A 24262-nucleotide genomic window follows, 5' to 3' on the forward strand; every position below is an offset into this window, starting at 1 on the left:
AGAGCCTATTTCAATGCACACACAACTTGTACACAGAAATGTCACAAGCAAAACAAGCTAAAATGGATGATACTGAATTATAGGAAAAAGCCTTTAGCATTGTCTTCTTCGTAACAGAGACTAATAAAATCATGTTTCACAGTCACAAAAGCTGTGATAAGGTTTCAGATGATTTTCCAAAACATAAATAACATAATGACACTTAATACTAAATCAAGAACCATCACTGAGATAAAGCCACAGACAAGTTCTAAGAACATCATGAATGGCAATTGATACAAGCTGCGCTCTTGGAAAACTAGCTTCATGCATAAGCATTATCTTCCCAGATCTGCCTGTGCACAGGCTAATCAGGTACGATATTTTAAGCTTTAATGAAATTGTGAGTGTAAAGTGCTCAGTTTAACATGGCGGATATACAATTGAGCTACAATAATTTATGTAAATGAACATTGTAAAATGCAATTTCAGCTCCATTACAAAATCCCAGTTTGGAAATAAACCCTTATTACGTAATGAGTTTTCTTATTTAAGCTTAACCCTGACCTGGTTTGAAGACTAAACAATCCAAGGAACATGACCGAAAATTGTGATCAAGAGCACATTTGGTTTTGTTTTATTGCACCATTAATTGACTAACTTTACACTAAGGTTTCTAATCAAAGCCTAAATACATAATTTGCTCTGGTTATAACTTAGCATTACGGACTGTTGCATACGCCATTAATAAACGATTACAAATTATAACAAGAATTGATACATTTCAATTTTAAACTTCTTATTAATTGGAGTCCTAAAGGCTAAAAGCAGGATATTATTAAGAGCACACAAAATACATGCAGAAGTTGCAGCTTATATCTTGAAGCAAAGGGAACAAGGTGTCGGGCATATATTTTAATTAACAATGATTACTAAATTACTTTGAAAAGCCATTCAAAACAAACAATAATGAACTTCTGAGTGAAGACAGAATGTATAAAGTCATCTACTGTGAAACCATTTATTTTCGTCGGCACAAAATTTCGCCCTTTTAAAAAAAATGACTATTTCGTCCGCTCTTAAATTCGTCCATTTCTGGTTTTGAAAAAAAAAACACGTCCAATTTGTTTGTAATTCATGTAACACTCGGTTGCGAAAAAATCGTGCTGGGGAAAGAGAGGTGACACTTGGTGGTCACTTGCAGGAGGTGTCCTTGTTTGGCATATGCCAATTAACAAGTCTGTTATTTTAGGTGATAGTAACTGTCCCTTATTATTTTATGTCATTGACACGTTCTTTGTTACGATTAGCGAATAAGTGGGACTGAATAATCGTTAACGAGTGTTTTAAACAAAGAAGCCAATGCCAATTAGTCTTTTTCTATTACAATCACAGACAACCAAACACAAATCAATATGTTCTTTATTAATTTGTAATAAAAGCGCGGACTATATTTCAGTCAGGTGTTGATCACACATCGTCATATTTTAATTGCGTTTAATAGTATTGTCTTTAATCCGGATTCGCCGCGTGTTGGCTGTATAATCTGCAACACCCATAAAAACACAATAGACACAATGGGTAGTAAAGTTGTTAACAATTAGCGCTAGTCAACACTATTATACCTAAACGAAGTCGACGCATTCGATACAGCCTTATTGCATTCGCGTTTTACAGGAAATGTCAGTTGTCAGTACACTGTATAATGAACACCCCTTTGTGTCAAAACCGGATTTAACTTGAGTGTGAATAGTCGACTGTTTCATGTTCTTTGTATCAATACCATCTGTGTATCTGTATTATAAGTATACCAGTCAACAAACAAGGTGCGCGCTTCCGCATATGGGTATTCGGACGTTAAAAAAATTGACCTACGGATTAGCGTTCACGCCGTCGAACGCATTAAGCAATATAACTCGTTTTTTTCACTATTTCTTTATTTGCAAACAAGATGTGTTTGTGAAACACAATGTCCCCCTATATGATGTTTGACCTTGTAGGATGACCTTGACATTGTGAAGGATGACCTTGACCTTGACCTTTCACCACTCAAAATGTGCAGCTCCATGAGATACACATGCATGCCAAATATTAAGTTGCTATCTTCAATATTGCAAAAGTATTCATAAAATAAGCGATTTGGGCCACATATATTTGATCTCTGACCTTGAAGGATGACCTTGACCTTGACCTTTCACCACTCAAAATGTGCAGCTCCTTGACATGCACATGCATGCCAAATATCAAGTTGCTATCTTCAATATTGCAAAAGTATTTATAAAATAAGCGATTAGGGCCACATTTATTTGACCTCTGACCTTGAAGGATGACCTTGACCTTGACCTTTCACCACTCAAAATGTGCAGCTCCATGAGATACACATGCATGCCAAATATCAAGTTGCTATCATCAATATTGCAAAAGTATTCATAAAATGAGCGATTTTGGCCACATATATTTGACCTCTGACCTTAAAGGATGACCTTGACCTTGACCTTTCACCACTCAAAATGTGCAGCTTCATGAGATACACATGCATGCCAAATATGAAGTTGCTATCTTCAATATAGCAAAAGTTATTGCAAAATGTTAAAGTTGGCGCAAACAGACAGACCAACAGACCAACAGACAGACCAACAGACCAACAGACAGGGCAAAAACAATATGTCCCCCACTACTATAGTGGGGGACATAAAAATACTAGTGGCTTATAACTTACCTGGCAATCTTTTTTTCTCGCATTTTGCGAGTGTGCGAGTTTTAATTTCGAGCCCTGTGTATATGCGTGGATTACGCTGGATTTAAAGCCTCATGCCTACGGTAATTCAGTCTTATTTGTTTCAAATATGGGACATGATTGTTCGTTAGGATCTTGAATTCGTCCATCGGTCGAAGGACGAAAAAGGCGAAAATTAGTGTCGGACGAATAATAATGGTTTCACAGTATCTACTATAAATGTTGTTGTATGTGTACAGTTGGCATAAACAAAAGGACCACAATAACCATGTTTGAAGTTAAGAAACATAATGGTGGGCACGAAAAGTGAAGTCACTCGATTCCACAGGTTGTCAATTGTTTGATTTTTATGTTTCTGTATAGCGTGTTCCTAACTGTAAAGTATTTTAACAAATTGAAATATATTTACCTGATTTGGATGACCACCAAAAGAGCATATATACCATCTTTGAATTAATTCCTTAAAAAAGTTTCAGGGGGATTTCTTTTTTTAAAGTAAATTGTTGGTGACACCTACAGACTATGGACAGTGGCTGATCACAATAGCTTACCACTTTGACTTGGGTGAGATCAAAAATCACATAACAATGTCTCTGAGTACACATCTTTCAACAAAAAGTTGGAAACAACTTTATACCCCTGTGTCTCAATAAGAATATAAATCAGCAGCACTCTGGTAAAACTGGGCTTAATGCATGTGCATAAAGTGTCGGTCCATACTTTGTTGGGAAAACTGGGCTTAATGCATGTGCATAAAGTGTCGGTCCATACTTTGTTGGGAAAACTGGGCTTAATGCATGTGCATAAAGTGTCGGTCCATACTTTGTTGGGAAAACTGGGCTTAATGCATGTGCATAAAGTGTCGGTCCATACTTTGTTGGGAAAACTGGGCTTAATGCATGTGCATACAGTGTCGGTCCATACTTTGTTGGGAAAACTGGGCTTAATGCATGTGCATAAAGTGTCGGTCCATACTTTGTTGGGAAAACTGGGCTAAATGCATGTTCATCAAGTGTCGTTCCATACTTTGTTGGGAAAACTGGGCTTAATGCATGTGCATAAAGTGTCGGTCCATACTTTGTTGGGAAAACTGGGCTAAATGCATGTTCATAAAGTGTCGTTCCATACTTTGTTCCATAAAAGCATACAATGTCATCTCTGATTAGCATGTGCACACAGGCTTATCTGAGATGACACTTCACACTTTTATGGAATTGTTCTTTTAAAGGAAGTCTCTTCTATATAAAAATCCACGCTAGCGTGTTGTCCCTGATTAGCCTGTGCAGACTGTGCATATTTTGTCCTGTTTTCCCAAAGAGCATCTCAGGGTTTTTTCTCCACTTTTTGGGAAGATAGCCCATGGCTTTGGAATTGGGAATTTTATCGGCATTTTTATGAAATTGGGAAAATAAATTCATTAGCCTTTTTTTTCACACGAAAAGTCCACTGATTAGGGAAATACTAAATTTTATATAACTCTTTATAATCATTCAAATTAAAAGAACAAAATTATATAATACTTTGTCAGATGAAATTGAATTAAAATTGAGATAAAATACGCATTAGACACTTCTTTCTAAAAAAAAAAAAAAAAAAATTTTTTTTTTTTTGGAAAGTAGGAATTTTTTGCCACATTTTGGGAAAAAAGTATACTTTTTGGGATTGGGAACATAGCCGAATTTCGGCTATAAAATCGGGCCAAAAAAAACCTGCACCTCCAATGATAGCTACAGAGCTATGGTTGCAGTGAACCTTGTGAGCAAGAAGATCCTCTTTGGATGTGAATGTAAAAACTACACACACCACACATGTAGTGCAAATAAAGCGGTAATTTTTTTTACCCGCATAAATGAAATTAGTTTTCTTAGTTCATTTTATATGCGATTTTTCATTAAAACCATTTGAAACTCTAAACTTTTGTACATGAATGTATTTCCTTTTAGGTGGAATATCAATCTAAATTATAAAGAGATTAAAGCAATATTTTTTGTTACATTAGAATGATTATTTTTAAATGACCATTTTTAATGATCAGAAATTATATAAAAACAAGGGCTGTTTGAAGACCATGCATGCCCCCCATATAAGCTCTACGTTGTAGTGACAGCCATTGTGTGAATATGTTTTTTGTCACTGTGACCTTGACCTTTGACCTAGTGACCTGAAAATCAATAGGGGTCATCTGCGAGTCCTGATCAATCTACCTATCAAGTTTCATGATCCTAGGCATAAGCGTTCTTCAGTTATCATCCGGAAACCATGTTACTATTTCGGGTCACCTTACCTTGACCTTTGACCTAGTGACCTCAAAATCAATAGGGGTCATCTGCGAGTCATGATCAATGTACCTATGAAGTTTCATGATCCTAGGCATAAGCGTTCTAGAGTTATCATCCCGAAACCATTTTACTATTTCGGGTCACCATGACCTTGACCTTTGTCCTAGTGACCTCAAAATCAATAGGGGTCATCTGCGAGTCATGATCAATGTACCTATGAAGTTTCATGATCCTAGGCATAAGCGTTATTGAGTTATCATCTGGAAACCATTTTACTATTTCGGGTCACCGTGACATTGACCTTTGACCTAGTGACCTGAATATAAATAGGGGTCATCTGCCAGTCATTACCAATCTACCTATGAAGTTTCATGATTCTAAGCATAAGCGTTCTTGAGTTATCATCTGGAAACCATTTTACTATTTCGGGTCACCGTGACCTTGACCTTTGACCTAGTGACCTGAAAATCAATAGGGGTCATCTGCCAGTCATTACCAATCTACCTATGAAGTTTCATGATTCTAAGCATAAGCGTTTTTGAGTTATCATCCGGAAACCATTTTACTATTTCGGGTCACCTTGACCTTGACCTTTGACCTAGTGACCTGAAAATCAATAGGGGTCATCTGCGAGTCCTGATCAATCTACCTATCAAGTTTCATGATTCTAGGCATAAGCGTTCTTGAGTTATCATCCGGAAACCATTTTACTATTTCGGGTTACCATGACCTTGACCTTTGACCTAGTGACCTGAAAATCAATAGGGGTCATCTGCGAGTCATGATCAATGTTCCTATGAAGTTTCATGATCCTAGGCCCAAGCGTTCTTGAGTTATCATCTGGAAACCACCTGGTGGACCGACTGACAGACCGACCGACATGAGCAAAGCAATATACCCCCTCTTCTTCGAAGGGGGGCATGCAAATTATTCTACTAAAACCAAGTACAATGTAATAGTCTATACATTATATGCCTTAACCATTAATATTTTTATTTCCACTTTTTTTCAAATGTGTTCAACTTTGAAATTAAGGAGGACTCTTGTATTTATCACATAAAAACAATACAAAAACAAGGGACACAATTGTCACAAAACCAGGTTTCCAATTTAAAAAAAAATCTGATTAAGGGAGACAATTCAAAATGTGCATTATTACCCCCTTGTGTAAGATTCAATCTATTTTTACTCGTGGCGACCTTGATTTCAATTTGCAAAAAAGTCTGATAAAGGGAGACCAACTCAAAATGTGCATTGTTACTAATTGTTCAAAGTTACCCCCTTGTTTCAAAATAAATCTATTTTTAGTCATGGTGACCTTGACCTTGGAGATATTGACGTAATTCTTTCGCCCAACACACCGTCCAATGATGGTGAACAAATGTCCCAAATGATTTAAAAATCTCACAATGAATGATATAGTTATGGCCCAGACAAGCTCATTTATGGCCATTTTTGACCTTTGAACTCAAAGTGTGACCTTGACCTTGGAGATATCGACGTAATTCTTTCGGGCGACACACCGTCTAATGATTTTTATATCTGACAATGAACAACAAGTTATTTATTCTGGACAAGCTTGTTCCGCCCGCCAGCCCGCCGACATTCGCAATCTAATAACCAGTTTTTTCCTTTGGAAAACCTGGTTAATTACTTCATTTAATAGGTTGGGTCTGGCATCTTTGATAGTCTGTTTGATTGACTGTACTAAATTGAGGACCAGTGCAAAACAGTGTTAAATACATTTCCTTTTTTTCTAAATTACAAATTGCATTTCACTGATATTTCTCTTCAATCTACCAGAAAAATATATACTACAAATGTCTACAGCTGACAGCTAGTAGACAGCACATGGGGATACTCACATTTCCCCTTCCTTCAAGCATCTTCAACATGAGTCGCTCAGCCTGTTCTCTTGTTGAATCAAAATTGGAACGCGTCTAAAAAGAACACACAAACTATCCATTTGGGTGAAAGTACTTAAAGACACAGAAAACAAGTTTTCATAGAACAAGATACTGAATTAATATTTTAACTCTAGTTTATGTTGCATGATATAAAGCGACAAAAGAATCATAAACACAAAATGTAAATATATGTTATCATGTAAAAGAAACCAGAGTAAAAAATGTTCTTCAACGTCTCCTCCATTTTTAGAAAAATGGGTTAAAGCTTTTATAGCCAGTAATTATGTTTATTCATTCCTATTCTCCATATTTCTGGACCTTGATTAGTGACCAAACATAATCACACGGACGACTTGAGCAAAGTTTCAATTAAGTTTTGGGGTCTTGCTCTGTGAAAAAGGGGGTTTAATGCATGTGCGTAAAGTGTCGTTCCAGATTAGCCTGTGCAGTCCACACAGGCTAATCAAGGATGATACTTTCCGCTTTTATGATATTTTTTGCTTTAATAAAGTCTTTTCTTAGCAAAAATCCAGTTAAGGCAGAAAGTTAACTGATCCAGCACATTAAATATTTTAATACAATTTTATTTCAAATTTATCGTATTTATCAGTTGAAAACAGGACTTACAATAGCCCTGCAAAAAAGAAGTTTCATGATTGAACTAGCAAGTGCATGGAAGTATACCTTCTGCAATGTGAACTGCAGTCTCTGAAGGTATGGCATGTCATCCACAGCAGTCTCATGGCCTGCAGACAGACAGACAGACAAATACATCAATACAAACAATCGGTAATCACCTTGAACACTAGAAGTACAAACATTAAAAAATTCAAACAAAAACAAAAAAACATGATCACGATGGAAAATTGTTCTTCCTGATAAGACTTTTACTGAAACCTTTTCAAACCAGCATGTGAATTAATGAGACATTTAGCAAGAAAATATATTAATAATGAATGCTAAGATTTGAAGATAATGCAAGACGAAAAATATTATAGCAAAACTGTATAATTTACCTTCATGGTAAAATGTCAGCAGACTGTACATAAACACCAGTAACTGAAAGAAACATAGGCTTCAATATTTAAACATTACTGTAAATATACATAAATATAAATAGCAACTAAACTCATATAAAATTGTTGCGAAATCCACAATTAAAGAAATGATAGGCAATAGTACAATTTAAATGCATCATTTTTTTGACAATTAACTTGTTTGGAGGTGGGTGCAATTACAGATCAAATATACACAATTCTCTATTGAATTTGCTTTGAACTGACTGACATGATGCCAGCTGTCAATCACTCTCTTCTTGGTTATACAGTATATCAGCCAATCAGTGCTCATGCTCCCGAATAAACAGTACCCACATGATATCTACAATAACTGTAAATGTCACAGATCAATACTGACCAATCTAAACAACATTTGTGCATTAGATACAGCATAAACGACTTGCTTTTAATTTAGAGGAAAAGTTTCCACAATTTTATGCACATCAATTTTTTTAACTGGATATAAAGATCATAGAGTTACATGTAGTTGTCTCCTCTCTCTTTTATTTTAAAAAACACATACAAAAAGACAATTTTTTAAGCTAAAGTAGATATCAGAATTTTCTCTGCTACCAAGTTTTTAATTAGCAATCAAATATTAAAGCCAAAGGAAGAAATATGTGATATTGTACATGTGGTCACAATTTTACATGCTTTAAATCAGTAAAAACAAGGGACAAATTTGTCATAAAACCAGGTTTTCAATTTGAAAAAAAGTATGATAAAGGGAGACAATTCAAAATGTGCATTGTTACTGATTGTTCCTAGTTACCACCCTTGTGTCAAATTAAATCTATTTTAGTCGTGGCGACCTTGATTTTAATTTGAAAAAAAGTCTGATAAAGGAAGACAATTCAAAATGTGCATGGTTACTGATTGATCCTAGTTATCCCCTTTGTGTCAAATACAATCTATTTTTAGTCGTGGAGACCTTGACCTTGAAGATTTCTACTAAATTCTTTCGCATGACACACCATCCAATGATTGTGAACAAATGTACCAAGTAATTTTAAAATCTCACAATGAATGACATAGTTATGGCCTGGACAAGATCATATATGGCCCCCGACATTCCCCAATCAAATAACAAGTTTTTTTCCTTTGGAAAACCTGGTTAAAAACTACACAAAAGGTTTTTTGACTGTTTATTTTTTACAAGATTTTTTTTATCTTTTGTGAACAATTAAACATGGCAATTATTTTCAGATTACACATATAATTATACGCAGTTGAAAATACTTACATGGAATAATGTTTTATGTAAAACCAATATATAACATATGAATAAGACACATTATGCATAAGTTAGGTAAAATAGCCTGTTAAGAGATTGCCAAACTATGCTAATAGATACATATACATGCATGAATGACTGAAAAGTTATATTGTGATCCAGATGTATAACAATCGTGATCCGTGGATCATGAGAACCCTGGATCACGCTTCAATATAACGCGTGAGGGTTTTTGGGTTCTGTTTTTTCTCCACAGTTCCATTTTTGTATCCAAGGTTTGGATTTCCCTTGGAATAAAAATATGTCAGCAACAATTGTGCTGATTGCATAATTGATTCAATTATAATAAATAAGAGACTAACCATTACTGGGGCATGTGACAGTTTAAGTGGGATAATCTGTAGTTCAATCCAAACAAAAATGTGAAAAACAGCATGTGGTTTTCCATATTTCACGCTTTGATGCTGGGACTATTTATGTTCTATCAATCTTTTGAATCATCGACAACTTATACGAGTATTACGAGTTATGTTTCATTTTATTGTTGTTTGTAGAAAATATGTTTTGAAAAAATAGTCTGCTAATATGCAATTGAACACAAAAAAGGCAAGAAGAAGTTAAATAAGTAATTGAGATAATTTAGTTACATCCAAACACAGAATAATTATTAAAAGAAATCACTTTCATTTTCACCCGGTTTTCAGGAAGTCCATGAATTCTTACACACAGTTATCATCATAAATGGCCTAAATTATTAGTTTTAAATTGCTGTTGTATTTATATTGGATTATGGGATATCGTTATATTGGAGTTAAGAGTGCATCTATCTTAGTTCTGCTCTTACCGTCTCAACAAACTCAAACTTCTTGCGTTCCTGGACCTCCTGTAGCTGCAGTACATACTTCATGGACTGCTCATAGAACTCCTGTCTCTCCAGCTGGAGCTGGGCATCAGCCTGGTATGAGATGAACAGGGAACTTTTATATGAAAAGCGCTCTTGGAAAACCAGACTTAATGCATCTGCATAAAGCGTCGTCTCAGATTAGCGAGTGCAGTTTGCATGGTAGAAACTTTCAGCCTAAACTGAATTTATGCTAAGATTGACTTCCTTTAAACAAAAATTGCCGTACAAGCGGAGAGTGTCGACCCTGATTAGCCTGAGTGAATTTCACAGGCAAACCTGGGACAAACTTTTATGCACATGCAGTAAGTCCTTTTTTCCCAGAGTGATAGTTAAATGAAACTTGACCTAAAATAACTTCACGGATTAAGCTTAATTAAGCTGTGTGATGTTTCAAAAACCTAGATAATAAAAGTCTGACATTGCATTTCAAGACCCCTGCATAAGAAATAACATCATTGGGCAAAATGTTTTAGACCTGTATTAGACCTTTGTTATGCTCTGAAATTGCAGAAAAATTACACCCCTGAAATAAATGAAATTCTGGGCAAATCAAACTCCTAATATCAGTGACTTGCATAGGCAATGTTTATCTCCAGCTTTGCCAAACGTGGGACTAATGCTCTGCACCATTTGGTCAGCTATGCAAAAGGGCAAGTAAATCAGAAATGTGCTGATCTTTTGGAATGGAAAGTTTATTGCAACTCTTTCATTTCATGATGGGACATATTTTAAACAGATATTAAACATACGTGCCATAATTTTTCAGACCAATTCCGGGACATTGAGTTAAATTGTCCGGGACTTTTGCCGATTTTCCGGGACATGTATAAAATGTAGCGATATTTATAGACATATGCATTTTTGGTACGCTTTTTTTTGTTTCGCATCGTTAATTGCAAAAGTTCGAAAGCCTATCCGAAATACACTTGATCTATTAACGTCAAATTAAACATTACTACTTCCGTTACTAGATACAAGCCACGTGTTTTCAGTGTAAGCGTTCTAAACATAGATGGTGACGTCACTGCGTTATTGTTATTAAGACCGGTGTGTAATGCCTAGTTGTTGATACACCTTTATTCATTTATAACATTTATATAATTAAAAAAACAACAATACAGTACCGTAAGTGAGGATGACATTTTTATATGCTTACTGTTTTACTCAACTTCTTTGTCGGTTAAACGTGCAAACATAAACTGCTTTTAATTTTTTACTCAGCGATGTTGGAACTCAGATGTGTGAACAACTATCCTTTGCCCTTACGCAGCGGGAAATAATGACGTAGTAGATTAAAGTCAATTAACAACCACATTAAACAATGCCGCCTTTTCGTTTTGACCGCGAACGTGAGACAATCGATTTGATAACAGGACCCCTGTTAATTGATCGATTTTGACACGTAGCGTAGTCTGCCTATTCGGGTAGGCATTGTCATGGAGACGCTGCAGATATACACAGATTCGAGGTGCAGTTAAGCCTAAGATAAGGTACATGTATACATGGATTTTGTAAATTCCGGGACATTTGACAGATTTCCGGGACAGCGGGACAAGTTCTTCATTTCCGGGACTGTCCCGGACAATCCGGGACGTATGGCATGTATGTATTAAATTGCTTGAGAAAGGTGGATGTTGTGTGATCCACAAACTTATGACATTTTATGCTATCAAACTGACCAATGAGCAGAATGACCAATGGACAGGTTGACTCCCACTATAACCCCACCCAGCGGCACTATGACTCTGATTCTTACCTCCTGCAGCTGACTTTCAGCTACTTTGGTTTTCAGATTCAGGTATCTGTCCAGGGAGGCACAAAACTTCTGTGTCTGCCTATCAAATGCCTTCTTTCCTTCCTAAAGTTTAAGCAATAAGTTCAGCATATACTTTTATACCTAAAATTATTTCAAAGGTTTTCTTCACTTGATTTTTTAGTTTCATGAAATGTCATCAACATTTAATTTGATGTTGAGACTATGGGTGGATTGTTGTTCAATATGCCATACAATTCCAAATGTTCATCATCAATAACAGCTAACAAACCGAAATCAAGACATGAATCCACAATAGACATATGTAAAAGTGATTTTAAATATAAAGGGCCAAGCTAAGGTGCTCAATATACACATTCTGTTAACTTTATAATGCCTCATTGTAGCATACCATCAATGAGATTTGTATTTCAGTGCTACGATACATTTTTTAACTTCTACATGAATATGTAGTTAGATCGACACAACCAATCTGGTTCTTTCTCATGAGTATGGTGTTACCTTGACACCACAAGTACGTTATTACCTTGACACCACCAATATGGTTCTTTCTGAAGTTCTCCAAGGGCTTGATGAACTGCTCATTGGCTTTCTCAAGCTGCAAAGTAAGTTCCAAGAGGACAATCCTTTGAAATATTTTAATAACATATTAAAGCTTTACCCACTTTTAGAAACCATTTGCATTTAACAAGGATGCGCCCATAAAAAGACAGATATTCATGTTTTTCATTTAAATGTTATAAAGATTTTCTGTTCTGTGTATGAAGCCTATATTGTCTTAATTGAAATTACAAAGATTATTTGTACCACACTCTGAATATGATACCTGAGGAGTTGTACTATATGCTCACCATGCGTTCTCTTTCATCCTCTATCCGGTTCATGACCGCTCCAAACTGCTTCAAGGCCCCAGCTGAAAGCACACAGAAAAATCCAAAATTACCAATAAAAAGACCATAACAAGACACTTGGAATAAAGAAATACCTAGTTTTTCAATGACATTTACCCCTGATCTTATAAAGATATTGAACCAAAATTGTATATCTGTTCAATAACAGGAACCTTGACCATGATCTGATCAGCCATAAATGCAACCCAAAATTTAATACTCACAAAATGTCAGTACAATACTTCAATCCTAACTAAAGTTACGCAGAAACTGTTTTGCTTCATTACTCTATTTTAAGAAACAGTGACCTCAATCTTGAATGAACTGGCCCCAAATGTCATCCCAAAATCCCAAGTTAGCTCTGCATTTTATATAGCTCCATACATGTTATACATAAATAAATTTATGGGCAAACAGAAACAGTTTACTATTTTTAGTTACAGCAATGCCATGCCAAAACTTTGGGCAAGCTTATAATATAACAAGAGGGCCAAGATGGCCCTAGTTCGCTCACCTGAGAAGAGTGTGTTCATTTAGTTTTTACCATATGTATTGGGCTGTTTGTAAAACATGCATGCCTGCATATGGGCTGTCAGTTGTAATGGCAGCCATTGTGTGAATATGAATATATTAGTCATTGTGACTTTGACTTTTGACCTTGGTTTCTTGAGTTGTCATCTGGACACCATTTTACAGTGTTGAGTCATTGTTATTAAGACGTCTGACCTAGTGACATGAACATTATGTTGGTCATCTGCCAGTCATGATCAATGTAACTATGAAGATCATGAATCTAGGCGTAAGCATTGTCAGTAAATATCAAGAAACAATTTTATTGTTTTGAGTCACTGTGATGTTGATCTTTGATGTAGTGATTTGAAATTCAAAAGGGGTATTTTTATAATCATGATCAATGTACCTATGAAATCTTTATCCTAGGTGAAAGTGTTTTTGAGTTATCATTTGAAAACCAATTTTTGTATTTTGAATCGCTTTGACTGTCACCTTTGACCTAGTGACGAGAAGATCAATAGGGGTCATTGGTGAGTAATGATCAATGTAGCCAACAGTTAGCAATTTACATTCCAAACCTAAATTTGGTACATGTAGCTGTATATTTTAGAACCCTTTATCAGCAGTAGCATATATCCATTGTTAATGTCTTCTTTAAACACAGCCTGTTGACCAGAGCTCACACACCAACAAATTACAGCAAAATGTTATTCCTGATCCCATACATTAACTTCATAAACAATCAATGTGTGTATCCTTCAGCATGACTCATTCCTTCCTCTCTCTCATAATCAATGTTAGGCATCAATGGGTTAATATCAAATTGAGTTGTGTGTGTTTGTTCTTGTGTACTTGTAGATTTAAGAGCACATATGAACTGTAGTGTCCTAGTCTCATAACAAAATAATAATTGTATAGTGTTTTCAAAGTTGACATGTTAAGATTTTAAATTACAAAACAAACAAATGAATAACAATCCATCTTGCATCGTTTCAAGTTCAGCCCACTGTTAGTCTGTCTGGAAATTGTGTTTAATTACCAAAACAAAAAAAAACTTTAAACCACAAACATCTTAAAAAAAGATTCAATGATTATAATGCACACATGTCAGATGGATAACAAAGTTATAAGATGTTCAAAACATCTAAATGATAAATTCCATTTTTGATTGATTAAATAAGAAAATTCTATCAACTTGACTATTATATTGTTTCATGATCCTAGGCATAAGCTTTCTTGAGTTATCATCCAAAAACTATTTTACTGTGTCAAGTAACCGTGACCTTGACCTTGTGACCTGAAAGTCAATACGGGTCATCTGCAAGTCATGATCAATGTACCTATGAAGTTTCATGATCCTAGGCATAGGCCTTCTTGAGTTATCATCTGGAAACCATTTTTCTAAGTTGAAACACCCTGACCTTGACCTTTGAACTAGTGACCTGAAAATCAATAGGGGTCATCTGCGAGTCATGATCAATGTACCTATGAAGTTTCATCATCCTAGGCATAAGCATACTTGAGTAAAACAATTTTACTATTTTGGGTCACCTCAATGTACCTATGAAGTTTCATGATCCTAGGCGTAAGCGTTCTTGAGTTATCATTCTAAGTTGAGTAACCGTGACCTTGACCTTTGACCTAGTGACCTGAAAATCAATGGGGGTCATCTGCAAGTCATGATCAATGTACCTATGAAGTTTCATTATCCTAAGCATAAGCGTTCTTGAGTTATCATCCGGAAACCATTTTACTATTTCGGGTCACCTTGACCTTTGACCTGAAAATCAATAGGGGTCATCTGCAAGTCATGATCAATGTACCTATGAACTTTCATGATCTTAGGCATAAGCGTTCTTGAGCTTTCATCCGGAAACCATTTTACTGTTTCGGGTCACCGTGACCTTGACCTTTGATCTAGTGACCTCAAAATCAATAGGGGTCATCTGCAAGTCATGATCAATGTACCTATGAAGTTTTATGATCCTAGGCGTAAGCGTTCTTGAGTTATCATCCAGAAACCATTTTACTATTTCGGGTCACCCTGACCTTGACCTTTGACCTAGTTACCTCAAAATCAATAGGGGTCATCTGCGAGTCATGATCAATGTACCTATGAAGTTTCATGATCCTAGGCCTAAGCGTTCTTGACTTATCATTCGGAAACCATCTGGTGGACAGACATACGGACCGACATGAGCAAAACAATATACCCCCTCCTCTTCGAAGGGGGGCATAAAAATGTGACTTCCATAGTGTTCGATCACAAGGTTAGACCGAAACCATTTTTGAACTCAACTCTTGTATCAAAGAAACAAATGTTATGACCAAATTTCATGAAAATTGGGCCAAAAATGTGACTTCTAGAGTGTTAACGTTTTCACTATATACAGTACAGCCAAAGCGGCACAAACATAATCCGCGGCTACGCCACGGCCAGATTATTAGTCAGCGGCGGCCGAATCGTGTGTTCACGCGGCGTATCGCCGTGGCACTCGGCATCGATCCGCGCAACGACGCAGAGTCTGTATTAACCTCGCGTACTTTCGCGGAGTAAATCCGCCGCATACGTACGCGGCTGGATCGAGTGAAAAGATATCCACCTACATGTACATACATGTATGTGTAGCGTAGAATTAATTACGCGCAACTGTTTATGTTTTGTTCGATTATCATTATTAAATTTGTTATCCGAAACACACTTCCGAATTTTAATGCTTACGCGTCCTTTGGCAAATTCTAGCGTCAAATAAACAGTGCTAAAATATCCTTTGTTTCATAAAAAGCGCGCGAAAATTATGCAGACATGTAGAACGTCATTTGGAAAGTTTGGGTGTATTTTGTGTTGTATAAATACATGAACATCACGTCAGGCGTAAATCGTGTGTTCAGTGGAGAAAAAAAACGCCCCGATTAGACGTTATTTCATCATCTCTATAAATAGTAACAAATGCCAAAATGTATTTGATACTTAAGGAAATATCCAGAATGTTTGTGTATCGTAAATATTTACCAGCATTTGCTTTAACACTGGAATATACGGGATTATCGGGTAATAAGTAGCGATATTAACTGTATAATATGAACAAAATAAAACGTGTTTATATACGCATATTCAAACAATAGTTATAATAAGCTGATAATTAACAAAACTACAAATACGTCGTCACCGTCTTGATTATTGATGTGGCTTCAAACTGCTAATTTTCTCAGCTAAAATATAATAGCGGAATCAACATGCAATTAATTTATAAATCCACCATATGCTGGAGCCTTGACCACTTGTATGTGCGAAAACATAATTACGTGACCTTGTTTATGTGTGAAATACATACGCTACGGGCGGGAAACAAACTTAATAATTGGCCAGACACATTTACTATGCTTACATGTATATGCTAATACAATCCGCGCACAATAAATTTATTATGATTTTATTATTATTATAATTGTTCTTTCAAAATTTGTTAACTACATGTAACTAATAATTTAAAAAAAATTATTTCATGATCGCATCGACTCGGCATCATGTCGCGGACCGCGGCATGCCTCGGCGGACAGATGCGAAGTTTCGTGGCGAAATGCGACTTGCCGCCGCATACTGACGCGGCTTCAACGACTGACGCGGCATCGACTCGTTTCGCCTTGCCGCCGCGGATCGCGAAATACGTTTGTTCCGCTTTGGCTGTACTGTACATAAGAGAAAAATGCCCCGCCCACTGGCGGCCATGTTTTTTCACTGATCCGAACCATTGTCGAACTCGTCCAAGATATCAATAAAACAAAACTGCCACTACACTGTATATACATATTAAGAAAAATGCCCCGCCCACTGGCGGCCATGTTTTTTCACCGATCTGGACCATTTTCGAACTCGTTCGAGATATCAATAAAACCAATGTTTTGACCAACTTTCATGATGATTGGACAAAAATTGTGACTTCTAGAGTGTTTACAAGGTTTCTCTATAGCCAAATAGAGAAAACTGCCACTATATACATATAGAGAAAAATGCCCCGCCCACTGGCAGCCATGTTTTTTAACCGATCTGGACCATTTTCGAACTCGTCCGAGATATCAATTAAATCAATGTTTTGACCACCTTTCATGATGATTGGGCAAAAATTGTGACTTCTAGACTGTTTACAAGGTTTCTCTATAGCCAAATAAGGAAAACTGCCACTATATTCATATAGAGAAAAATGCCCCGCCCACTGGCGGCCATGTTTTTTAACCGATCTGGACCATTTTAAAATTCGTCCGAGATATCAATAAAATCAATGTTTTGACCACCTTTCATGATGATTGGGCAAAAATTGTGACTTCTACAGTGTTTAAAAGGTTTCTCTATAGCCAAATAAGGAAAACTGCCCCGTCCACTGGCGGCCATGTTTTTCAACAAACCGGAACCACTTTTGAACTCAATCAAGATATCATTAAGACAAACATTTTGACAAGGTTACATGAAGATTGAACATAAAATGTGACTTCTACAGTGTTTACAAGGTTTTTCTTTTTTTTTACCTAGTGACCTAGTTTTTGACCCCGCACAACCCAGTTTCGGACTCGGCCGAGATTATATTGGGGGAAAGCTTCTTTCCAAGTTTCATGAAGATTGGACAACAAGTGTGGCCTCTAGAGTGTTTACGAGCAAATGTTAACGGACGGACGGACGACGGACACAGACCGGTCAGAAAAGCTCACCTGAGCAATCAGGTGAGCTAAAAAGTTTCATCAAGGTTAATGACCCAAAACTAGTGTAAGAATTTGCCAGCACTCAAATCCCCATTGAAATGGATGTTTTACTTGAAAACCTGGGTAACAATATAAGTTATGATTCCAAAATGTTCAATACACATTATGAATTTACAGGGTTTGAAATGAAATTGATATTCTTTAAAAACATGCATGCTGTTTTGACATCCTTAACATTCAAATTATTGCCACGACTTTTAATGCTTAAAAAATAACACCCACAAGTGAAACCACATGTATGAATTATTATTATACAATAATTCTGAAAAAAGAAATGTAAACAACATATTGGAAGAGAAAAAGTTTCTCATGACGTAACTTATGAACATATTTTTCTCTCACAATTCAAAACACCGTCCATACATCTTAGTTAAATGCAAAAATATGTATCTTAATTTCTGATCCTTAAGAAGTTTGCTATCTTGGTGCATAATTGAAGGCATTGTCAATTTAAAACTCATAATGGCTTTGTGATGATACATTTCAGCTGTAATACTTAACTGTTCAGGGCATTGATTAAAAATACTTCCCCCCCCCCCTCGTAAGATATTCCGCATAAAATTCCGTCCCGGATGGTCCCTCGACCCATTCCCTCAGGCATGAGAATATGATCTGTGGTATGTTGTGACTATTAAATAACTAGACAATACAATAAAACTCACAATGTCTGCTATATTCAACTGAATTGCTGCATTTAAATTCCCTATAGTTGACATTATTTTTATTGTCATTACAAGTTACAGCGGTCATAGATTTTAATGATGATTCGTTATTTAATATACATAAGATAAACAAGACTAATATCTCAATTGTCAATTTAGAAAATAACAACAAAGTCCTTTGATTTTCATTTGATGACAATTGTTAGAAAAAATTCAATTGTTGTTTGAATAGCCCAACTTAACTTTAATATCCCCAACTTCATGGCATTAATAAATTTATGTTGATAAAAAACAACCATGAAAATATAAATAAGAAGGGACTGAATGCAATTTATCTTATGAGTGTTCATCACTTATGCAGCTTTTCCTTCTGCATCCATGGCAAAAGCCTGTCAGCTGTCAGACATTAACGAAGAGCATTTCAAAAGGCCGACAGTGAAATGCAAGATCTTCAGGTATTTTTTGTTTCCAAAGATTATAACCCAATTGCAATTTTCACAACAACATTATTTTGTTTATACCGGTTCATTATATTTCTGGTAATAAAAATATCATTTTCGTTGATTCTGTAACAACCGTCAGTAAGTTATGAACCAGGGTGTGATTGAGGTGAAGACTGACCGAAGGAAATTTCTGCCGACTGACTTTTTTTCTAGCGAATCACGTGCATTATGATAAACCGTAAAACATACATTTAAGTAAACACATTCTTAAACTTCATAACAAGATTTATTAATGAAAACTTTTCAACTTCACAATTAACTAAACAGTATAATTGTGATCAAAAAGTGGTATAGCTTTCTGATTTATATCCACTGTGGTTTCTTTCAAACCATTCTTATTTTAATTGTTTGTTTTGCAAATTTGTTAATCTCCAAGATTTTGTGCGATTCATTCATTCTTTAAATAATCTTTTTTTCCTTTACAAAGAAGCCATTTGCACACAAATCAGCAATGAAAAACCGAATACATTTTAAAAGACGTATTTTAATTGGAAGATTGGGAAACGACAGCCAAAGAATTATCTGCTGCAATCCATGGAAAAAACACACCTCTGCTGGAGCATCAATATATTCCTGAAATGATTTGAAACGTTAAAAGAGGATATTGAGTTTTCGCTAAACAACATCAGCTGTTACTATTGCTTTGCAAAATTAGTCGCATATATACCATTTTATGTTACGTTGCAAACTTGATTCCAGGATGGCAAACAATTAATTATGTTCAGCCAAAATGAAGAATAACAATCAAATTTATGACGGACATCATATAATAATTAGAACGGATTAATGAAAAACATGTGTCATTGAACGATGGAGAATACGTTTTTGATACAAATAACACATTTGTATTAAAAATTTATGTATTGAATTTAAAGATCGATTGTTGGTAAATTATAGTCTACTCGCGAAGAAAAATACATCTAACAAGATTATCATTCAAAAATAAAAAAACAAGAAGAGCTCCAAGGTCAGAGACAGATGCCCCCAAAAACAGGGCCTTGACACAGGATATTTTGCAACAAAACTGACCATAAGAGTTAATCCTTTTTTGACATATCAAACCGAAACCAATTTAACACTTAATGCCGCAGTGACTTTAACCTTTGATATAGTGCCCCCAATTTCAATAGGGGTCATCTACTGTCCAAGGCCAATGCACATGTGAAGTATCAAGCCTTTCAGTGAAACATTTGACGATTTATAGATCTGCAAAGATTTTACACTTATTGTGACTTATTGGCCTTTGACCTAGTGACCCCAATTTCAATAGAGGCCATCTACTGTCTAATGCCAATCCACATGGGCAGTATCAAGCCAATCCGTCCCTCCGTTCACAAGTTATTGATTGGAAACAATTTTCACTCTAAGTGTGACAGTGACCTTGACCTTTTACCAAGTGACCCCAATTTTAATAGGGGTCATCTATAAGCATAGGCCAATGCACATATGAAGTATCAAGCCAATTGGTCAATCTGTTAACAAGTTATTAATCCAAAAACTACCTGGTCTACTGACAGGCAGACAGACAGATGGACGGACAGACAGACAGACAGCAAAACAATATACCCCCTCTTCATCGAAGGGTGGCATCAAAAGATTATTGTATTCATATTTAAAGGGATCTGTATTTAATCAGATTCCTGCATACATTTTGCTATTTATGTTTGTCACTGTATACACTTTACTGTAATGACATGTTAGTGAAATGGGAGATATTGAAAGGTAAGCATACTAAATATATTAATAAATCTTAGTTAAAACATTAGAAACACTAAGTTTGTATGTTTTTAGGTGTAAATATTTTCCAAAAACTGTGCCTTACACGCAATTTAGTTCCCCAAATTGGTCTTTTTCCAATATCTTTTGCCTTTCCTTGAATCAACCATTCTTTAAAATGGCCTTCTTGATTTACTTTGCCATGTCTCTATGCCAACCCGGGTAAAACACTTAAAATTGAACTTTTTGAAATATACAACTGGCCTCTAATTTTTTCCTCTGGGTAGGCCAGTATGGCCTGTAAATTGCAACGGTCTTTTGCAATGTCTGCCTTATGTCTGCATTCTATTCACATTTATGTAAAGCAATTTGTTAACACCCACAGTTCTATCCATCTACTCCCAAATATTGTTGTCTTTTTTGGTCTAGAATACAATAAAAAAGGAACTAATGTTAAGCATTTTGCAGATGTGTTTGAGGACACATAAAAATAATTCCACTTTTTATATTTTACTTTGAATGATGCAGATGCCGATTGGCTTTATTTCAACCAAGACAATAAACAAGGGCTGTTTGTAAAACATGCATGCCCCCCATATGGGCTGTCAGTTGTTGTGGCAGCCATTGTGTGAATACGTTTTTTGTCACTGTGACCTTGACCTTTGACCAAGTGACCTGAAAATCAATAGGGGTCATCTTCGAGTAATGATCAATGTTCCTATGTAGTTTCATGATCCTATGCGCAAGCATTCTTGAGTTATCATCCTGAAACCATTTTACTATTTCGAGTAACTGTGACCTTGACCTTTGACCTAGTGACCTGAAAATCAATAGGGGTCATCTGCGAGTCATGATCAATGTACCTGTGAAGTTTCATGATCCTAGGCGTAAGCGTTCTTGAGTTATCATGCGGAAACCATTTTTCTGTGTCGAGTCACTGTGACCTTGACCTTTGACCTAGTGACATAAAAATCAATAGGGGTCATCTGCAGGTCATGATCAATGTACCTATGAAGTTTCATGATCCTAGGCGTAAGCGTTCTTGAGTTATCATCCGTAAACCATTTTATTATTTCGGGTCAAGGTGTCCTTGACCTTTGACCTAGTGACCTCAAAATCAATAGGAGTCATCTGCAAGTGATGATCAATGTACCTGTGAAGTTTCATGATCCTAGGCCTAAGCGTTCTTGACTTATCATTCGGAAAGTATCTGGTGGACAGACATACGGACCAACATGAGAAAAAAAAATATACCCCCTCTTCTTCGAAGGGAGGCATAAAAATAACCTCAATTTGTGATGCTCAGCATTAGATACACGTGCTGTATCTGATATCAATATTGATTGAAGGTTTATTTTGCAATATTCATATATTTTGGCCCTATCAATTTACAAATAATTATTGTAATGGACTTGGATAAACATGTTATTGATGTTCATCATATCATACAAAATAGCTGAACCTAACAAGGCAAATGTCTGATTGCCAACGCAATTGTAACATCAATGATCAAGTGATATGCATGTCCCATTTTGAGCATCCACTTTAAACATGTGAAACAAAACATGTTAGCATGAGAATTATCACATATTTATGTGAATAAAAAATGACAGTTGCAGCAAATTGCAGTTGCAGCTATAAGCAGTGCTATAAAGTAACACATGGTTTTGTGGTCCCATACTCAGGGTAGTAAGGGTAGCTCCTTACCAGACTGCAGGGATGCTTAGGCTGAGTTGAAGCTACTCTGACAACATATGGCATGAGACTGATTTTCCCATGATAAGACTTTGGAACAACTATTTGCTTCAGAAAATAACTCCATGGATGAGAAGGTGTATTTTGAAAAAAATAAAACACTTCTAAGCCAATATCAAAACTGCATGTCCAATGCTCATCAAAATGCTACCAGTGATTATTTTTTTTTTTTCTTACAGCCTGTGCCTTTTGGATTGGGAAAATTAGCGCGATAAACCATGAAATTGGGAAAAATAGCGCGATAAACCATGAAATTGGGAATTATTAAAAATATGATTATAAGAACAGAATTAAAATTATTTAAGTATGTTTGACAGCATTTTTATATTATAAAGTGCTAATTTAATGTGTTCTTACAATGAAGACAATGTTAAGTTAATATCCTTCCACATTCATATTGAACTTGCAATAATCTATATAGATTCTTAAATATACCATTTAATCATAACCTCTTTAACAGTAAGAATTTAATTCAGTATTCTTTTAAATTAAATATCATATGGTGAAAACATTAACAAATATTTATAAAAAAACGCTTTAGTGGTCTTGCTATGTCAATGATGTATTAAATGGAGTTAAAATAATTTATTTCATTTCTTTACCTTTAAACATCTTGCACTTCAGTGCTATTTCAGTAAACTGTAAAGCGTGACAAACATAATAAAGCAGAATATGCATATGAATCTGATTTTACACAGATCCACTAACATATTAATCATATCATGTTTGTCTCTTTCCATTTTCGAACGATACTCATCTAAAATGCATTAACTTTGTGAGTAACGGTAGACTAACTCCAATTTCCCAACACTGGCACTGATTTCCGTGATGCACATTCACTGTGAAGATTTGTAATAAATATTTGTTGTTTTTATCTCAAACGTTGTATTTTGCGTTAATTGACACACGCATTAAATTATTCCGTAATAACCATATGATATCCATTGTTAATTTGAATGTTATTTATCATTTTCGCCGCTCATCGCAAATTTCTCGTCTGCTTGCCGCCATCTTGGGCATGTGTAAAAACAGGCGTTTACAATCGGGATACATCGACTATCGTCGGTATCCTCCGCAATATAGAGAGAGATGTGGATAGCAACGTTAAATCATATTCGGCTAAATTCGCGAAAAATACGTAAGTCAGTTGTTGTTCGGCGACGACTCGGCAACTCGATCGGCACTCGTTCGAAATTATTGCTAAATTACATTGTAATCTTATTGGCTTTATTGGGAAAATTTTGTCTTTTTTTGGGGAATTTTAATCAATTTTGGGGGAAAAAACGTCATTTTTTGCAATTGGGAAGCAGCCGAATAATGGCTGTAATTTCTGGCAAAAAAAATCACTGGCTACATATAAGAAAGTCTGATTAATAAACAAAAAATAATCAGTATTCAGTCTCATCCATATAAACCATCATAAACATACAGCTCATTTATCATTATGGCCAATTTCAGAAAGATAATCAATATGCTACCTCACACGTGAATCTTACACACAGTCACATGTGAATTATATTTGAGATATTATGGTAAATACATCATGACATAATCATTCTGTTTTTAGTTTTTTTAAACACTGTTCTTTAATAGGAT

At 35.6% G+C, this 24262-nt stretch overlaps 1 protein-coding gene across 1 annotated transcript in view; it reads right to left on the bottom strand.

Moving 5' to 3' along the window:
* LOC127879102 (rho GTPase-activating protein 26-like) overlaps positions 1-24262 on the bottom strand; it is a 177132-nt gene that overhangs the window by 135767 nt on the left and 17103 nt on the right. The window contains 7 exon segments of the mRNA XM_052425743.1: positions 6861-6935; positions 7587-7648; positions 7919-7961; positions 10039-10149; positions 11855-11956; positions 12399-12470; positions 12724-12785. Of these exon segments, the coding sequence (XP_052281703.1) occupies positions 6861-6935; positions 7587-7648; positions 7919-7961; positions 10039-10149; positions 11855-11956; positions 12399-12470; positions 12724-12785 (527 nt within the window).

Source organism: Dreissena polymorpha, chromosome 4 (genome assembly GCF_020536995.1).
Source record: "Dreissena polymorpha isolate Duluth1 chromosome 4, UMN_Dpol_1.0, whole genome shotgun sequence".
Taxonomy (NCBI): domain Eukaryota; kingdom Metazoa; phylum Mollusca; class Bivalvia; order Myida; family Dreissenidae; genus Dreissena; species Dreissena polymorpha.